This window comes from Canis lupus, chromosome 1 (genome assembly GCF_003254725.2).
Source record: "Canis lupus dingo isolate Sandy chromosome 1, ASM325472v2, whole genome shotgun sequence".
In the NCBI taxonomy this organism is placed as follows: domain Eukaryota; kingdom Metazoa; phylum Chordata; class Mammalia; order Carnivora; family Canidae; genus Canis; species Canis lupus.
In genome coordinates, this window is record NC_064243.1 from 91,880,698 (window position 1) to 91,894,210 (window position 13,513).

The window sequence follows — 13,513 nt, forward strand, 5'->3', positions numbered from 1 at the left end:
TTTTCTAAAAGTTTTTTAAGTGGGGGGATGCCTGGGTGGCACAGTCAGTTAAGCATCTGACTCTTGATTTTGATTCAGGTCTCCATGGGATGGAGGCCGAGGCAGGCTCTATGCTCAGCGGGGGATCTCCCCCTCCTGCCACTCATACACACTCTTGCAAATAAATTTTTTAAAAATAAAAATAAGTTTTATAGTTTTTGGTTTACGATCCTCTGGAGTTCACTTTTGCATATGGTGTGATTAAATTTTTTTTTTTTTTTTGTAGACCTATAGATGCCTTTCTGAAAGATTCTCCATTGAATTGTCTTTGTACATTTGTCAAAAAACCAGTGGTCCTTCCCCTGCACTCTTCTTTTCCATTGATCTGTTTGACAGATCCTGTTGATCTGTCTTGATTCTAATACCACACTATCTTGATTGGTGTAGCTTTATAAGAGGCTCGAATTTAGGTAGTGGTAGTTCTCCGACTTGGTCTTTTCCGAAGCTGTTTTAGCTAACCAAGATCCTTGGCATTCCCATATGAATTATAAAGTCAGCTCGTCATTGTCTATTAGAAGCTTGCTGGAATTCTGATTGGATTGTGTTGACTCGATAAATTGGGGAGAATTAATATCTCAGCAGTATTGGGTCTTCTGCTTCATGAACCCAGTGGATCTCTCCATTTATTTAAGTCTTTAATTCCCCCGCGCAATGTTATATAGTTTTCAGAGTACAGATCTTTGACATCTTTTTACCAGACTTATCATTAATTATCTCATAGTATTTCTATTTTTTCTATCTCTTTTTGCTTTCAGCCTCTTGGAGTGCTTTTTCTTGTACACTGGTCTCTTTCAAAAATCCTGTTTGATAATCTTTCCCTTTTAATTGCAATAATAGTGCATTTATTATTTAATTACTACATATTTGTGTTCAGACAACTTGGGCACAACTTCCCATGTTCCTGGGCACACATGGGATACTTTCCAATCAGAGGGCCAGCAATGAATTGATGAAAAACAGGTCTCTTCAGCATTGGGAAGCTACTATGTCTAAGGTCCCTCTGCCTAACTAATCTGACATCCAGCCCCTGTGAGTCAGCAGACCCCTCCTCCTAGTCCAGATGTTGCTTCAGGGAGAAGCAGAGCAGAATCAGACCAGAGTGCCCTTCTGTTCCTTTAACCTGATTTCAAATATGTTATCCTCAACAATTTGGCAGCCATACCACTGATTATGGTGTTCCACAAAAAACAATCTGTGCTTCAGGCCAAATGATGAACGGCAAATTTCTACACACGTTACTTTTAGGCCATAATGGCAAAAAAGTATTTGGTGGATGGAGTTGAATCAGTTAATGAAACCCGGTGATGTTTCTCAGGCTGCATTCATGTCTTGAAATGTCCAAGTTCCAAAAGAGAAGGAAATGCTATTAAGGATCTATGGTGGGAAGAATATTATAACCAAGGTAAGTACACTAATTAATTACAGGAAAGACTTCAGATTTTTAGAAGAAACCAAGTACAAAAATAAGGCTGGAAACTGGGAACTCTATTTTTTTTTTTTTTGTACAAAAGTTCCAAATATTTCACGAGTATATATGCAACATAAAAATGTGCAAATTGGTTAGATACATTTTCTTCCTAGCATAGTACTCTTACAGACTACTTCTGTCTGCCTTTTCTTTCATTTGTTTATTAACTAACATTATTTGGTACATTTCTATGTTACAGGATTAAACATCTACATCAGTTGGGATGATTTTGGTGTTTTTGTGGGCTAAGGGGTCAATATTTTTGTTTCAGAAGTAACTTTGTACTATGATTTGAAAGCACCATGCTGGGGATTCCCACAAGGATATTTCCTGTCTTGCATTTCTATCTTTTAATGAAATCATAACAAATTGGCTATTCCATATTCTAGGAAGCCCCCCCCCACCGCACAACAATTAAAAAAAAATATTTGCAAGGTATAAAAAAAAAAGTTTTAAATTTTACTGTAGTGGTGGTTACATGCCTGTATGTGTTCGCCAAAACTCAGTAATGTATACTGAAAATAATACATTTTTCTGTATGTAATTCAAAGCAGCAAAAAATGGGGGCAGGGAATCTTAAGTGTATTAAAATGAATTTTAATAAGCTATTTCAATCTAAGCAAGGAACTTGGGTGCCAAATATCAATGTGAAGTGACATAAAACAAACACATTATGAACATCCAAAAATCTGGACTTACAATGGAACTGTTGACAGCTTCTGAAATTAAACAGCACTCAATCACTAATTTTCTTTGAGGGTAAGATTTGTACCCTGCTGGGCTTATAATTCTGTTTTCTCTTTTTGGGCTGTTCATGTGTAAATATTGCTAATTTCATTTGACACCAAAACGGAAAACAACTTAATTTTGTTTCTAAGCTAGTCAATGACACAGAGACTACCCTCTAGATAAGCAGGAGGTGCATTATGAGCTTTCTGGCAATGATTTGAGGGAGAAAAAAATCAAGGCATTTCAAATGTATTGTAACAAGGAAACAAATTTATTGATTTTAAAAGACAAGACACCATTTTGTTTTGAAAAACACAAGAAAGCTAGCCTGAGTTCAAGTCTGAAATATTCAGAAAAATCCTACTAATATCTTTAGTATGTTCCAGTCATTTGTTTAAACAACACACTAAAAGTTAATATATATTTTTATAATTATAAAAGTTCCCCAGTTATTGTACAGTACACAATACAAATCGCCCACAAACTATTATTTAGCTCCTGCCAATTTTGAGAGGACATGATATACTAAAAGATTTAGCATTTCTCACAAAAATCACATCAGGAAATACGTATTTACAAAATCAAATACATTATACAAAAAACCATCACATGTTATTCGGTAAAGATGTTTTTAAATAATTAAAAAGTTTATTCAACTGTAGTCCAAAAACTGGAAAAGAACATTACATTATCTCACACATACAATCTCTACAAAAGTTGCTTACCTCATTTACATAATATATTCAGTCGATTGTAAAATAAATGTTCAAATATCTCCTAGTGTTACTATGTTTCTGTGCTTGTGGGACTGAATAATGTAATCTGCCACTTACTAAGTGAAATTTAAATGATGGCACTTAAAAAAAAATACAGTATTTTAAAAAAACACAATGAAAGAAGTTTTACCTAGAAGGTACGAAAGCCCTGAGTGATAGTGGAATTACTGATTGGTAAGCACTACAATTAACCTAATTAAAAGTTTACCACCCCAGGCACAAATTTCCAAGTTTTCTCAAGGCACTCACTTAAAGTTTCTGTAACCAATGCATTGGTCACCACCATAGGTCCCAATTGATGATGGAGATGAGTAGAGAAAAAAATTTGCTTTGGTACAAAAGATGCTTTTTAAACGAATAAAATTCAATACCTCCTTTATTGGGTCATTTAAAATTGTGTTTAGCAGGTTAAAACAAGGCAATCATTCATTCAAAACTATTAATTCATTGAAGGAAAAATGTACTCGGTATCAACAGTCAATAGGGAGTTTTAATTTTTTCCTTCCTCCCCCAGAATCAGAATTCTTCTAACAGAGATTTGTTGTCCTCATTATCGAGCTACATAACAATTCTTACCAAAAGATTTCATTACTCAGGGCTTCCAATCCCAACATCATAATTTATTTAAAAAACAAAGGAAAGGGGGAGGGGAAATAAAGAATAAAATACCAGAACCAAATAAGAGACGAAACACATTTTTTGAAAATAAGACATATTACCAATTACTTCAAACAAAAGGAAAAAAAAATCCTAGGCAGTCACTTTGTAAGTGGCTTTTACTATTTAAGTAAAATTGGTAAACTAAACTCAGGTCTACTGGCACATAAAATCACTAGCAGCAATGATCAGAGCATGCAAACTGAGAAGCATTTACAGTAAATCATCATGAAGAATTCAAAAGAAGAGAGTTAAATTAAAACCCTTTGAGTATTGCATGTTAACACATGAGTAATTTGCATGGTTTGACTTCCTACGCTGCCTAAAAAAGCAATGTTTACGGCAAACTTGCACTATGCTATGGATGTCCCTTCACCAGACATCGGAATAGGTTACGCTCTTGGGTGCGCCCGGCTAGGGCCGCGCAAGCACATCTGCAGACGACACTTCTCTCATGTTCCGTCACGCAGAGGACAAAGGGGGACGAGTGCACGCAGAGCGTCCCTTGAACAAAAGTCGGCAACTGTGTAAGCGGACTGGCATTTACACATATCAGAAGCAGTCGTCATGGCATCTCCTGACAGATGAGCTGAAAATCAAGTGCTTTGCTCTCCATTCTACCTACGTCTAATCGGGTTTTTGTTTGTTTTTTTTTGACAAAGTGTTAAAAGTTTTGGAGCATAGGTAAAATTATGCCCTGTATGAAATTCCCAAACAATATTTTATGAGAGATCTAACTCCAAATAGCTTACCTGCCCCCAAAGAGTTCAGCTTTTCTTTATCCACTAGAACTCATTTCTTCCTAAGGCTTCACTTACAATTGTACTTTCTAAAGCTAAATAAATGAGATCTTTTGTTTTGTTTTGGGGAAAAAAAAAAAAAGAAATGTAACCCTTTCTTTATCATACCTTTTAAAGGCAATCTAGGTACTTTCAATGTGCAGAGGTCAGTTATGACATAGGTCTAAAGGCCCTATGTATCTGTCCTCCTTTTCTAGAGTCATGATGTGATGCTAGAAAAGTCGATTTTTTTTTTTCTGTAAACAGTACACTTACTTAGATGGCAGTGAATATTTGGGAATAAATATATCAAGCCCTCTTGAAGAAGAAAATTAAGAGTTGTATATAAAATGCAAGTGTTCAGCATGGAAACACTTTCTCTTCCTACCCCCCCCTTAAAAAAACAGCAATAATTAGACATTTGGATATAGAGTATATTTTACCGGTCTAAGTCTAAATAAATGATCTGAAAGGCTTTTGTCCCCCATTGTATATCTTACAATGCTCAAAGGGTTAATACAAGGCATTACATCAAAGGGGTTTTCTAATACTAGAACCAAGCACTGAATTAATGCTTCTATTCCAGTTTTTTTTTTTTTAATCACCAGACTTGCAGAAATACTAGGATTCCGTTCATTGATTTGTTCTAACCCTATACATGGAGGTTGAACTGATCTAGTGACAAGCCCAATTTTCATAGCACTGCATGACAACCCCCTCTCCCCCATGTTCCAGGGTGATTCACAGAAATTGTTAAGTTCTGATTTTCAATTTTTTGATAGTTGTGGTTTCCTCACCGAGAATTTGGGGGAGGGAAGGGTTCTAACAAAGGTCAATTTGTTGCCTATAACCACTGCCTCAAATTGTCCAGAAAGGTGACTTGCCAGAGTTCTTTTACTTTCTACTTGTGTCCACACAGGGAGGACTGACATCACAGTGACACACATTTTTTTTTCTTTTTCACTAATGTTTCAAGCACAGCATCATTTTAGACATTTCAAATATATCGTCTGAAGAATTTTTTTAAATTTGAAAATGCATCACGCTTAGCACTTCTGGAGAGTGCATTCACGCAAAAAGGTTCATGATTTCAGTAATGAAAGAGTCGTCAGTCCTGAACGTCTTTGATAGCATATTCCACAAGGACGTGTTCATTGTTTACTCGTCTACTACAAATCAAAGGCAGTCAATGTTGCACACTACTAATTTTAGGTATGCAGTGTTAAAACCATTTTCTAAAATTTACTTTTTTTTTTTTAAAGTACACCATCTAAAGAGAGGTGCATGAACCGTGCTATACAGTACAAGAAAAAGCACAAAAAGGAAAGCAGATTTCTGAAAAGGCAGTAAGACTTAAATAGTCAGTCCAAACACAGTTTGGATGAGAATCCTGAAAAAGTGACCAGCCGCTTGATATCCAAAGAAAAATTTCAAAATTGGGCCCTGTGTTCCAAGGAGGTGGTTCCCCCATTTCACCCCATTGTTCACTGGCTTCATGGATGCAAATCTTCCGGGTATGATTCTCAATGTATGTATGTGAAGCTCAAACCATACCCACGATACTCAATCCTATTGTACGGAAGGATCTTTTCCGAAACTTAACGATAGCCAACATGCCTTCCTTAAATCTTCCTCGCTGAAAGTGTAGCACTTGGTCTATGTAGAGGTTTTTCATGACTAGTGGGTTTGATTACAATGTCAAGAAATATTAAGAAGTCCTTAACATGTGCACTTGTCACTTGTCAATAAATCTACTCTGAGAGTATTAGTGTCCGTATTATTTAGAAAAGTCACAGTTTCAATGAATGAAACAAATGAAAAATCAAACTATTAAATAAACACAATGAAGGGGATTGTTCCAATTTCCTCAAATGTACAAATTAGGAGGTTTGAATTTTCTCCTCTCTCTCACAATTCAAATTCGAGATTGGTTGAGACGTCTGTGTCTGATTATAGAGGTGTATTGTCTTACTGTGGACTACAGATCACCAGAAGTAGCCCAGCTTGTAGATGCTCTTTTGTCTGTTGGTCAACTATCTGCCCTAGTCACAGATGGATGCTCCTGTGTTCATAAAGGAGATCATGAAGTTCTTAGTGAGTCAAGTGGAAATGTAGTAATATTTATTAACTCCTTAACTGTCCTAATGGAGAATATACCATGAACAACTGGAAGAAATGTTGAATCCTGGAGGGTCCCCAATCCCTACCTTTCATCCATCTAAATTTGCCCGTTATTATCAGATTCCTCTAATGATACAAATATATCCAACATTAAACAATGATAATCAATACATTTAAAAATCATTCAATAAACAAGGTGAAACCAGCAAGTACATTTGGTCTGATACAGATGAGTAGAGTTCTGGGGCTGGTGGACAAGGAGAGGAAAGTGAAAGAGCTTTTTGGAAAGGAGAGTTGAGATGAAGAGTGTCTTTTTTGTTTTGTGAGTTTAATTTTACCTGCAAATGTTCCCTAATGCACACTGAAATAGATAGGTGGTCTTTGCAGTGAAGGTGTTCTGTTTGTTTGCCTTTTTGTGTGCGTGATGGTGCAAATTCATCGCCTTTTGGGCGAACAAAAAACAGGGATGGTCATGTAAATGATATTTGGATGAGGTGATGAGAGAATGCCAGTGAATACTTCCAAATAGGAGTGAGTTGAGTCATAGAAAATTTGAATCCATTTAAAAAATTACATCTAAAACATTTAAAGTTTACTTAAGAAACTCTGTTGATCTTAAGTTATGCGAACAGCCCAAGGCAATCAAGCAACAACAGTAGAAATATACTGCACGTCACCCGATAAGCCATTCGTTTTTTTTTTTTTTTTTTTTTTTTTAACAGATTGGCTCACCCTCTTCTTTCCAACCCCCAACCCCACCCCAGTAAAACTGTTAAGATAAACATCTTGAGTTCAATATAGGCCTCATTAATCATCTGTAAATCATTTTGTGCTTTCCCTTTTTTTGGCTTTACATATTTATGTATTAATTTTTGCTGATCAGCTTTTTAAAAACTACTTAAATGAATGGATGTGCCTGTTTTTTGTTGTTGTTGCTGTTAATAACTTGAGTGCTTAAAAGAACCTTGGCTTTTCATGCAAATTAAGATGGGGATGGGTACATCCTGTCTAGGACCTCCCCCGACTTTGAGCTGACTCCTGCCCATGGGCACTTGAGTGCACCGTGAACACACAGACAACCAGGACACAGACGGAAAAAAAACATTTAGACTGAAAAGATGCACTTCAATAAGTACCTGCTTATTTTGTTAACTTTCTTAAATAACTAGATAAGAATGGCCTAAAACATATGATTTTATGTGACAAGTTGGTAATTAAAACTAGTCTGCTATTCCACACCCTTAAGCAATGTGATCTGTAATCAAGTAATATTCAGCTATAGGAATCAAAAAGTCCATTCGTGGTCACTCGGAGAGGGGAAATTGATTTCTGTCTTTTTGTTTTGCCCTAAATTTCCTTTGAAGAACATGTAACCTGTCCTTACTTCGGGAATCTGAAAGTGACAGGCACACCTTGTCAAATGGATTGAAGAGGAATTCACATGAACAAAATAAGCCTTACTAAACCGTTGCTTCAGTTCTGTTTTAAGGCACCATGTAATAGCCGAGGTACGATGATCCCTGATGTACATTCTTCAATGGCACTGGTCCATCCAGCCACCTATCCAAATCCTACAGAATTGGGGATAAGCAACAGTGTGGTGTGCCAGTTACACTGCCTTCAGGTTCTGTTTAAAATTTAAATCCACATACTTTAGAAACCAGGAAATATTTTTGAAGGAAATAACGATATGCAGGTTGCTACATTCCTTGCATTCTATAAATTTTCTTCTATAATAGCAGCATATTGAACTACTATTAGGAAAAAGACCTGGAATAAAAGAAAGTCATCCAAATGGAATGGTTTCCTGTATGTCCAGCTCAGCATAAGTAGCATGTACACTTAAAAAAAAAAACAAAACAAAAAAAGTCAAGTCATTTTTTTTTTCAGCTTCAGTATCTAACTATAACAGCCCCACTCAACAGCAGAATGCATCTGTGCAGTGGTCCCAAATACAGAATCAGTAGTCTTTAAACAGAGGAATTGGTATGCAAATAACGGTTAAAATTCAATGTTTAACGGAAGCTTGCATTAATATGGTTTAATAATTATGTACACAAATTATGTGCATATTAGCATAATCTCTTGCAGTTCTGTCATTTACCCTGAACTGATAAATGCACAGCTCAATTTTTCTCCAGAGAAAAATAGATGACCTTCCCAACCCTCTAGCACTATAATAAAAATGCTCTGTATTCTCTCTCCGTACCAAAGTGTTATCAAAACCGCGTCTTGTGGTTCTGTCCAATGAAAAGCACCTTTCAAAAGCAAATTTGATGCATCTGCTGCCAAATGGGCATGCCTCCAGTGTAAATCAAAGAAATTCATTTCTTTTGATATTTCACAGAAGTGCATCTAATTAAAAACTTACACATGAAATCATACACCAAGACTAACAATCAACAATAAAATATTTTAAGCTACAAAAAAATGTAAATTACTTTTTAATTATAAGAAAACAAAAACATTGGCATTAAATGTGGTAAAAATCCTTCTTGACACCTGAAACTAGAGAGAGAAAAAAAAAAAAACTTATTATTGAGAGGCAAATGATTTTTTCTTTACGTTAAAAAAAAAAAGAAAAGAAAAAAAGAAAGACCTGGCAAAATACATACACCCATTCCATTTCACAACTCCAAAAAAGGTAATGTTCAGCACAGATAGAATTTGACAACAGTCGACCTTCAGGCTTATTAAATTTTCAGCTTAAGCCCAATCTATCAACAGGGGTAAAGTTAGCTGGAAAAATACGCTTTAATAATCCTTACACCGCGGTGTACGTGTTTCCTGTGGCGCTGCACTGCCGGATGGTCTGGGTGCTCGTGACGATGTGCTCACTGTGGATGGGGTTCAGGAGGCTGGGCTGCACCCCGCCCTCCAGCACCGGCTGCATGCAGCCCACGGGAAACGCCTGGTTCAGCTCGGTCTTCTCTCTTTTGGCTTGGGGTTCCGAAGAGTCGTCCAGTTCTTCGTCCATCTCGCTTTCCACTTCGCTGCCTTCGTCTGCACAAACGACAACCCCGAGACCTCGTTACAGGAAGACCCCCCGCCCCCACCCCGGATAAAGGCCACCGTCGGGGGCTTCGGGACCCTTGGGCAGCTGCTCCTCCCGGGCCCAGGGCTTGCGGGTGTCCCTATCCCCTGGCACTTCGCTTGCAGCAAGGCCCTACTGGTGCCACCTGCGGTCCTCCCCAACAGGGCAAAAGTCATTGAGTGCTAGCCAGTTAGGGATGGAAACTTTTAAGAGTTCTTTTAAGAAGACCTTTGGGACTTCTGAAGTTTTTGTATGAAAGATTTGGCCTAGGGGTGCCAGGGTGACTCAGTGGTTGAGCATCTGCCTTCCGCTCAGGGTGTGATCCTGGTGTCTGGGATGAGTCCTGCATCCGGCTCCCCGCAGGGAGTCTGCTTCTCCCTCTTCCCATGTCTCTGCCTCCCTCTGTCTATCATGAATAAATAACATCTTAAAAAAAAAAAAAGTCAAGAGTTGGCATAATTTGAATCACCCTAAAGTAGTCACTTTGGTAGGCTATGCTGCTTTGGGGGGAATGAGCTGAAAACTGCTGAGGGAGGGAGGGAGGAAAGTTTTCAGTGTCCTTTGAAATCTACACTAGATATAAATTTCACCTGTGCCCATGTGAATGTAGGGGACACATGCGTTCATTCGCAAAATAACTACAGCATGGATAAGGAAGGGTTGCTGTAGAGACTTTTTGGTGCCCTTCAATGTTATAGATGACAATATTATATGGGCCCTTAAAAATAGACTAAGGGGCACCTGGGTGGCTTAGCTAGTGAAGCATCTGCCTTCAGCTCAGGCCCTGATCTCAGGGTCCTGGGATGGAGTCCCAAGTGGGGCTCCCTGCTCATCAGGGAGTCTGCTTCTCCCTCTCCCTCTGCCATTCCCCCCACTTGTGCTCTCTGGCTCTCTTTATCAAATAAATAAATAAAATATTTAATTTACACACACACACACACACACACACTGGGGCTCCTGGGTGGCTCTGTGGTTGAGTGCCTGCCTTTGGCTCAGGGCATGATCCTGGGGTCCTGGGATTGAGTCCTGCATGGGCTCTCCATAGGGAGCCTGCTTATCCCTCTGCCTATGTCTCTGCCTCCCTCTCTGTGTCTCTCATGAATAAAGATTTGGGGATAAGCAATAAATAAAAATCTTAAAATAACTAAGTGACTGAGGCAGTAGTATCAGATTAAAAATGCACACTGGATTTCCATTCCTGCCAACTCTGATACTGTTAATAGCCGGTATTCATTTGTAGAAATTAAATGTATTAAATAGTTGTTGTCACCTCCAAATTTTAATACATTTTATATTAACTTAGACATCATTATAATGGGCTAACATTTAGGTTTTTTCCAGCATGTACTGTTAAAATTCCAAAGTACAGTAGAGAGAGAAAACACTCACACCTAACCTTACTACTATGGAAGGTTCTCCTCAGGAGAGTGTAGAGAACACATCCCCATCAGTCACCTACAGCAAAAGTCCCTGCTAATATATGGGCCCCTTGGGTTTTCTTCTCTTATTATCATTATCTTATTATTGGGGCAAAGCTGGTTCCAGAGACACGTGATGAGGAGGAACAGGGCCTCCACATACAGTTGCACAGGTTGTGCAGCATGCAGTTGCTAGGAGTGGATCTCCTGAAAAGTGGTATGTGTAATTTAAAAGATCAAGATTAGATTTATTGACCAGAAAGGGCATAACGCATTACTGAGAGGTAAACACAGAAGTGCTCTTAGATGAGGCTCATCGACTTTACCCTGTTACCTTTATGCCTCTGGAAAATGGACTTTATAATAACAGGGTTTGCCAGGAAGAGCATGTTCAAAGGGAATGTTGGCTACAGGGGAAAAGATATGTTTTGTAGACATTTGCTTCACAAAGACAGTATAATCGAAACACATTTGTATGACACATTTCAGGTCTGTTTTTGTATTTGCTTATATAGAAACCAGAAAAAAAAAACCTGGAAAAATCCTCTCTAAATTTTTCCTGGTGGTCATCCCCTAGAGTTGTGACTGTGAAGATTCACTTGTTATAATTTCTAAACCTCTGTATTATTTGAAATTTTTATATAGAGCTAAAAAATTTTCATTATCAGGAAAAAAAAAAATTCTCATTCTGTGGAAAAAGCCCACAAGAACACTTGAAGATTTCACATTCAAATCAAGCCTCAGGCCCTGACTAGGCCAGTTTGGCCGATCTTAAGAAGTACCGGATCTGGGGGTGAATGGGACCAGCAGGGCCACTCCAAGGTGAGGATAAATCACATTGCTTCACGGCTCCCTCTCCACCAACTTTTCTGTGCCTGAGAAATAGCGTCAAAATAATAAAACAGGTGGCACTGAAAGGAAAAAATTCATTTCAAGCAGGCAGGCGAGCTAAGAGAGTGGAGAGAGTCCTTTCATCTACCATGCCGTGGGTAGAGATAGCAATGGGATAATAGGCTGAAGAAACCTAAGTACTCCAAAGCCACTTCTCTTCGGGTCCACTCGTGGGTGATGGGGCTCCAATGGAGAGGCTACAAAGTGATCCACAAAAAAGCAAGCTCTCTCTCCACTTCTAAGGGCAAATTAATGCAATTCCATAGACATTTCATGCTCTCCTAAAGATTCGAAGACATCTCCTAGAAATGTCCTCAAGGTTATAGAAATTTGGTACACAGAAACTAAAACGAGGTGCTACTGGACCTTACTAAAGACTTCGTTTTGGTCCAGCACTTTACAAAACAAGATGGGCGGCCATGCAGTGGTCCAAGTACAAGGCTCCTGCCACACCCTACGCACAGGGGTGAGACCCTCAAGCATGGGCCACCAGGCCTTGGTCAGCGCGTCAGCAGGGTTGCTTTATGTTGGCCATGGGTTTCAACTCTCACCTTCCTTACACACCAGTGTCATCATTGATTCACCTTCCAGACTGTCACTGGGTTAATTACAGAGAGTGTGTATTTTTCTGCTTGGTTCTTATGCCTATTCCTGAAACAGGAATTGACACTTGCTCCTCTGGCCAGAGAGGAGTTTAACGTGGGAGTGAGACTGACTGGATTCCTTAAGGACTTTGGCCCCCACGTTCGCGTGTTCCACCACTCAGGAGGCCAGGATGCTGCCCCAAGTACCCTGGCGCAGGAGGCTGTGGACATCATCACTGCCTTTCACATACGGATCCCTCAAGCCCTTTCTCCTGCCTGCTCCCCAGCTAGCTCTGTTCTGTCCTAGGACTAATTGGGCAGTTTTCCCCAGTCTGGGCTTTCTGTCCTTCCCTCCAGAACTCAGTTCCTTAAAACCTCAGGATTATCTTTACTTTTTGTTTTTTATTTTTTTTTCTGTTTTTGAGGAAAGGTCTATACTTTCTGTATTATTTGTTTATTACATATTTTACATTTTACTTCTTCTTCTTTTTTTTTAACCTGAGCTGGTATTTTCATTAGGATTGTTGTCATTTGCACATGCTTGATCCCAACCTCATTTCCCCAGAGCCCGTGTGGTCCCATAGATCCTGAGTTCTTTCAAGAAACATGCTGAGTGGCCACGCGGGCTTTAAAAATCTAAGAACTCCGCATGTGATCCTTTGCATCTGTCCCCACTGCCGATCTTGCTTTTTACGGTAAGCTTCCTTGCTATCTCTTGACTTGTCTTTCCAGTGAAAAGTATGAATTACTGAGAAGGGGCAGGTTGAGAAATCTTTCCTGCTGCCGAGTGGACCTTCAATAAAATTTTATCACTTCTCACCAGGACTCTGGCGACAGTCAGAAATAATTTCTTGCTACCTGTAATGACATGTAGGCGAGAGTCGCGCAGGGTTTGCCAACTATATTTAAATTCAATTCTTGCATTTAATATCCCTCCCATAAAGAAGGCACAGAAATGGAGCAATAAACAATGAGGACTCTGAGAGACAAAACTGTCATATGTCTGTAGGGTTCTAT

General features: G+C 38.9%; 1 protein-coding gene across 39 annotated transcripts in view; it reads right to left on the bottom strand.

Moving 5' to 3' along the window:
• Window positions 1–2,486: 2,486 nt before the first annotated feature.
• The window catches only part of RFX3 (regulatory factor X3), a 288,998-nt gene continuing 277,971 nt past the window's right edge, over window positions 2,487–13,513 (bottom strand). For 34 of the 39 annotated variants that reach the window (XM_025423449.3, XM_025423451.3, XM_049092569.1 and 31 more), the window contains 2 exons: window positions 9,338–9,572; window positions 8,584–9,077 (listed from right to left, as the gene is read on the bottom strand). In XM_025423449.3, coding sequence (XP_025279234.1) covers window positions 9,014–9,077; window positions 9,338–9,572 — 299 coding nt within the window. In that variant the 3' untranslated portion in view covers window positions 8,584–9,013. Of the gene's footprint in view, window positions 9,573–12,974; window positions 13,355–13,513 lie in introns of those variants that run through there. The other 5 variants (XM_035712800.2, XM_025423429.3, XM_049092573.1 and 2 more) reach the window with 5 other exon arrangements.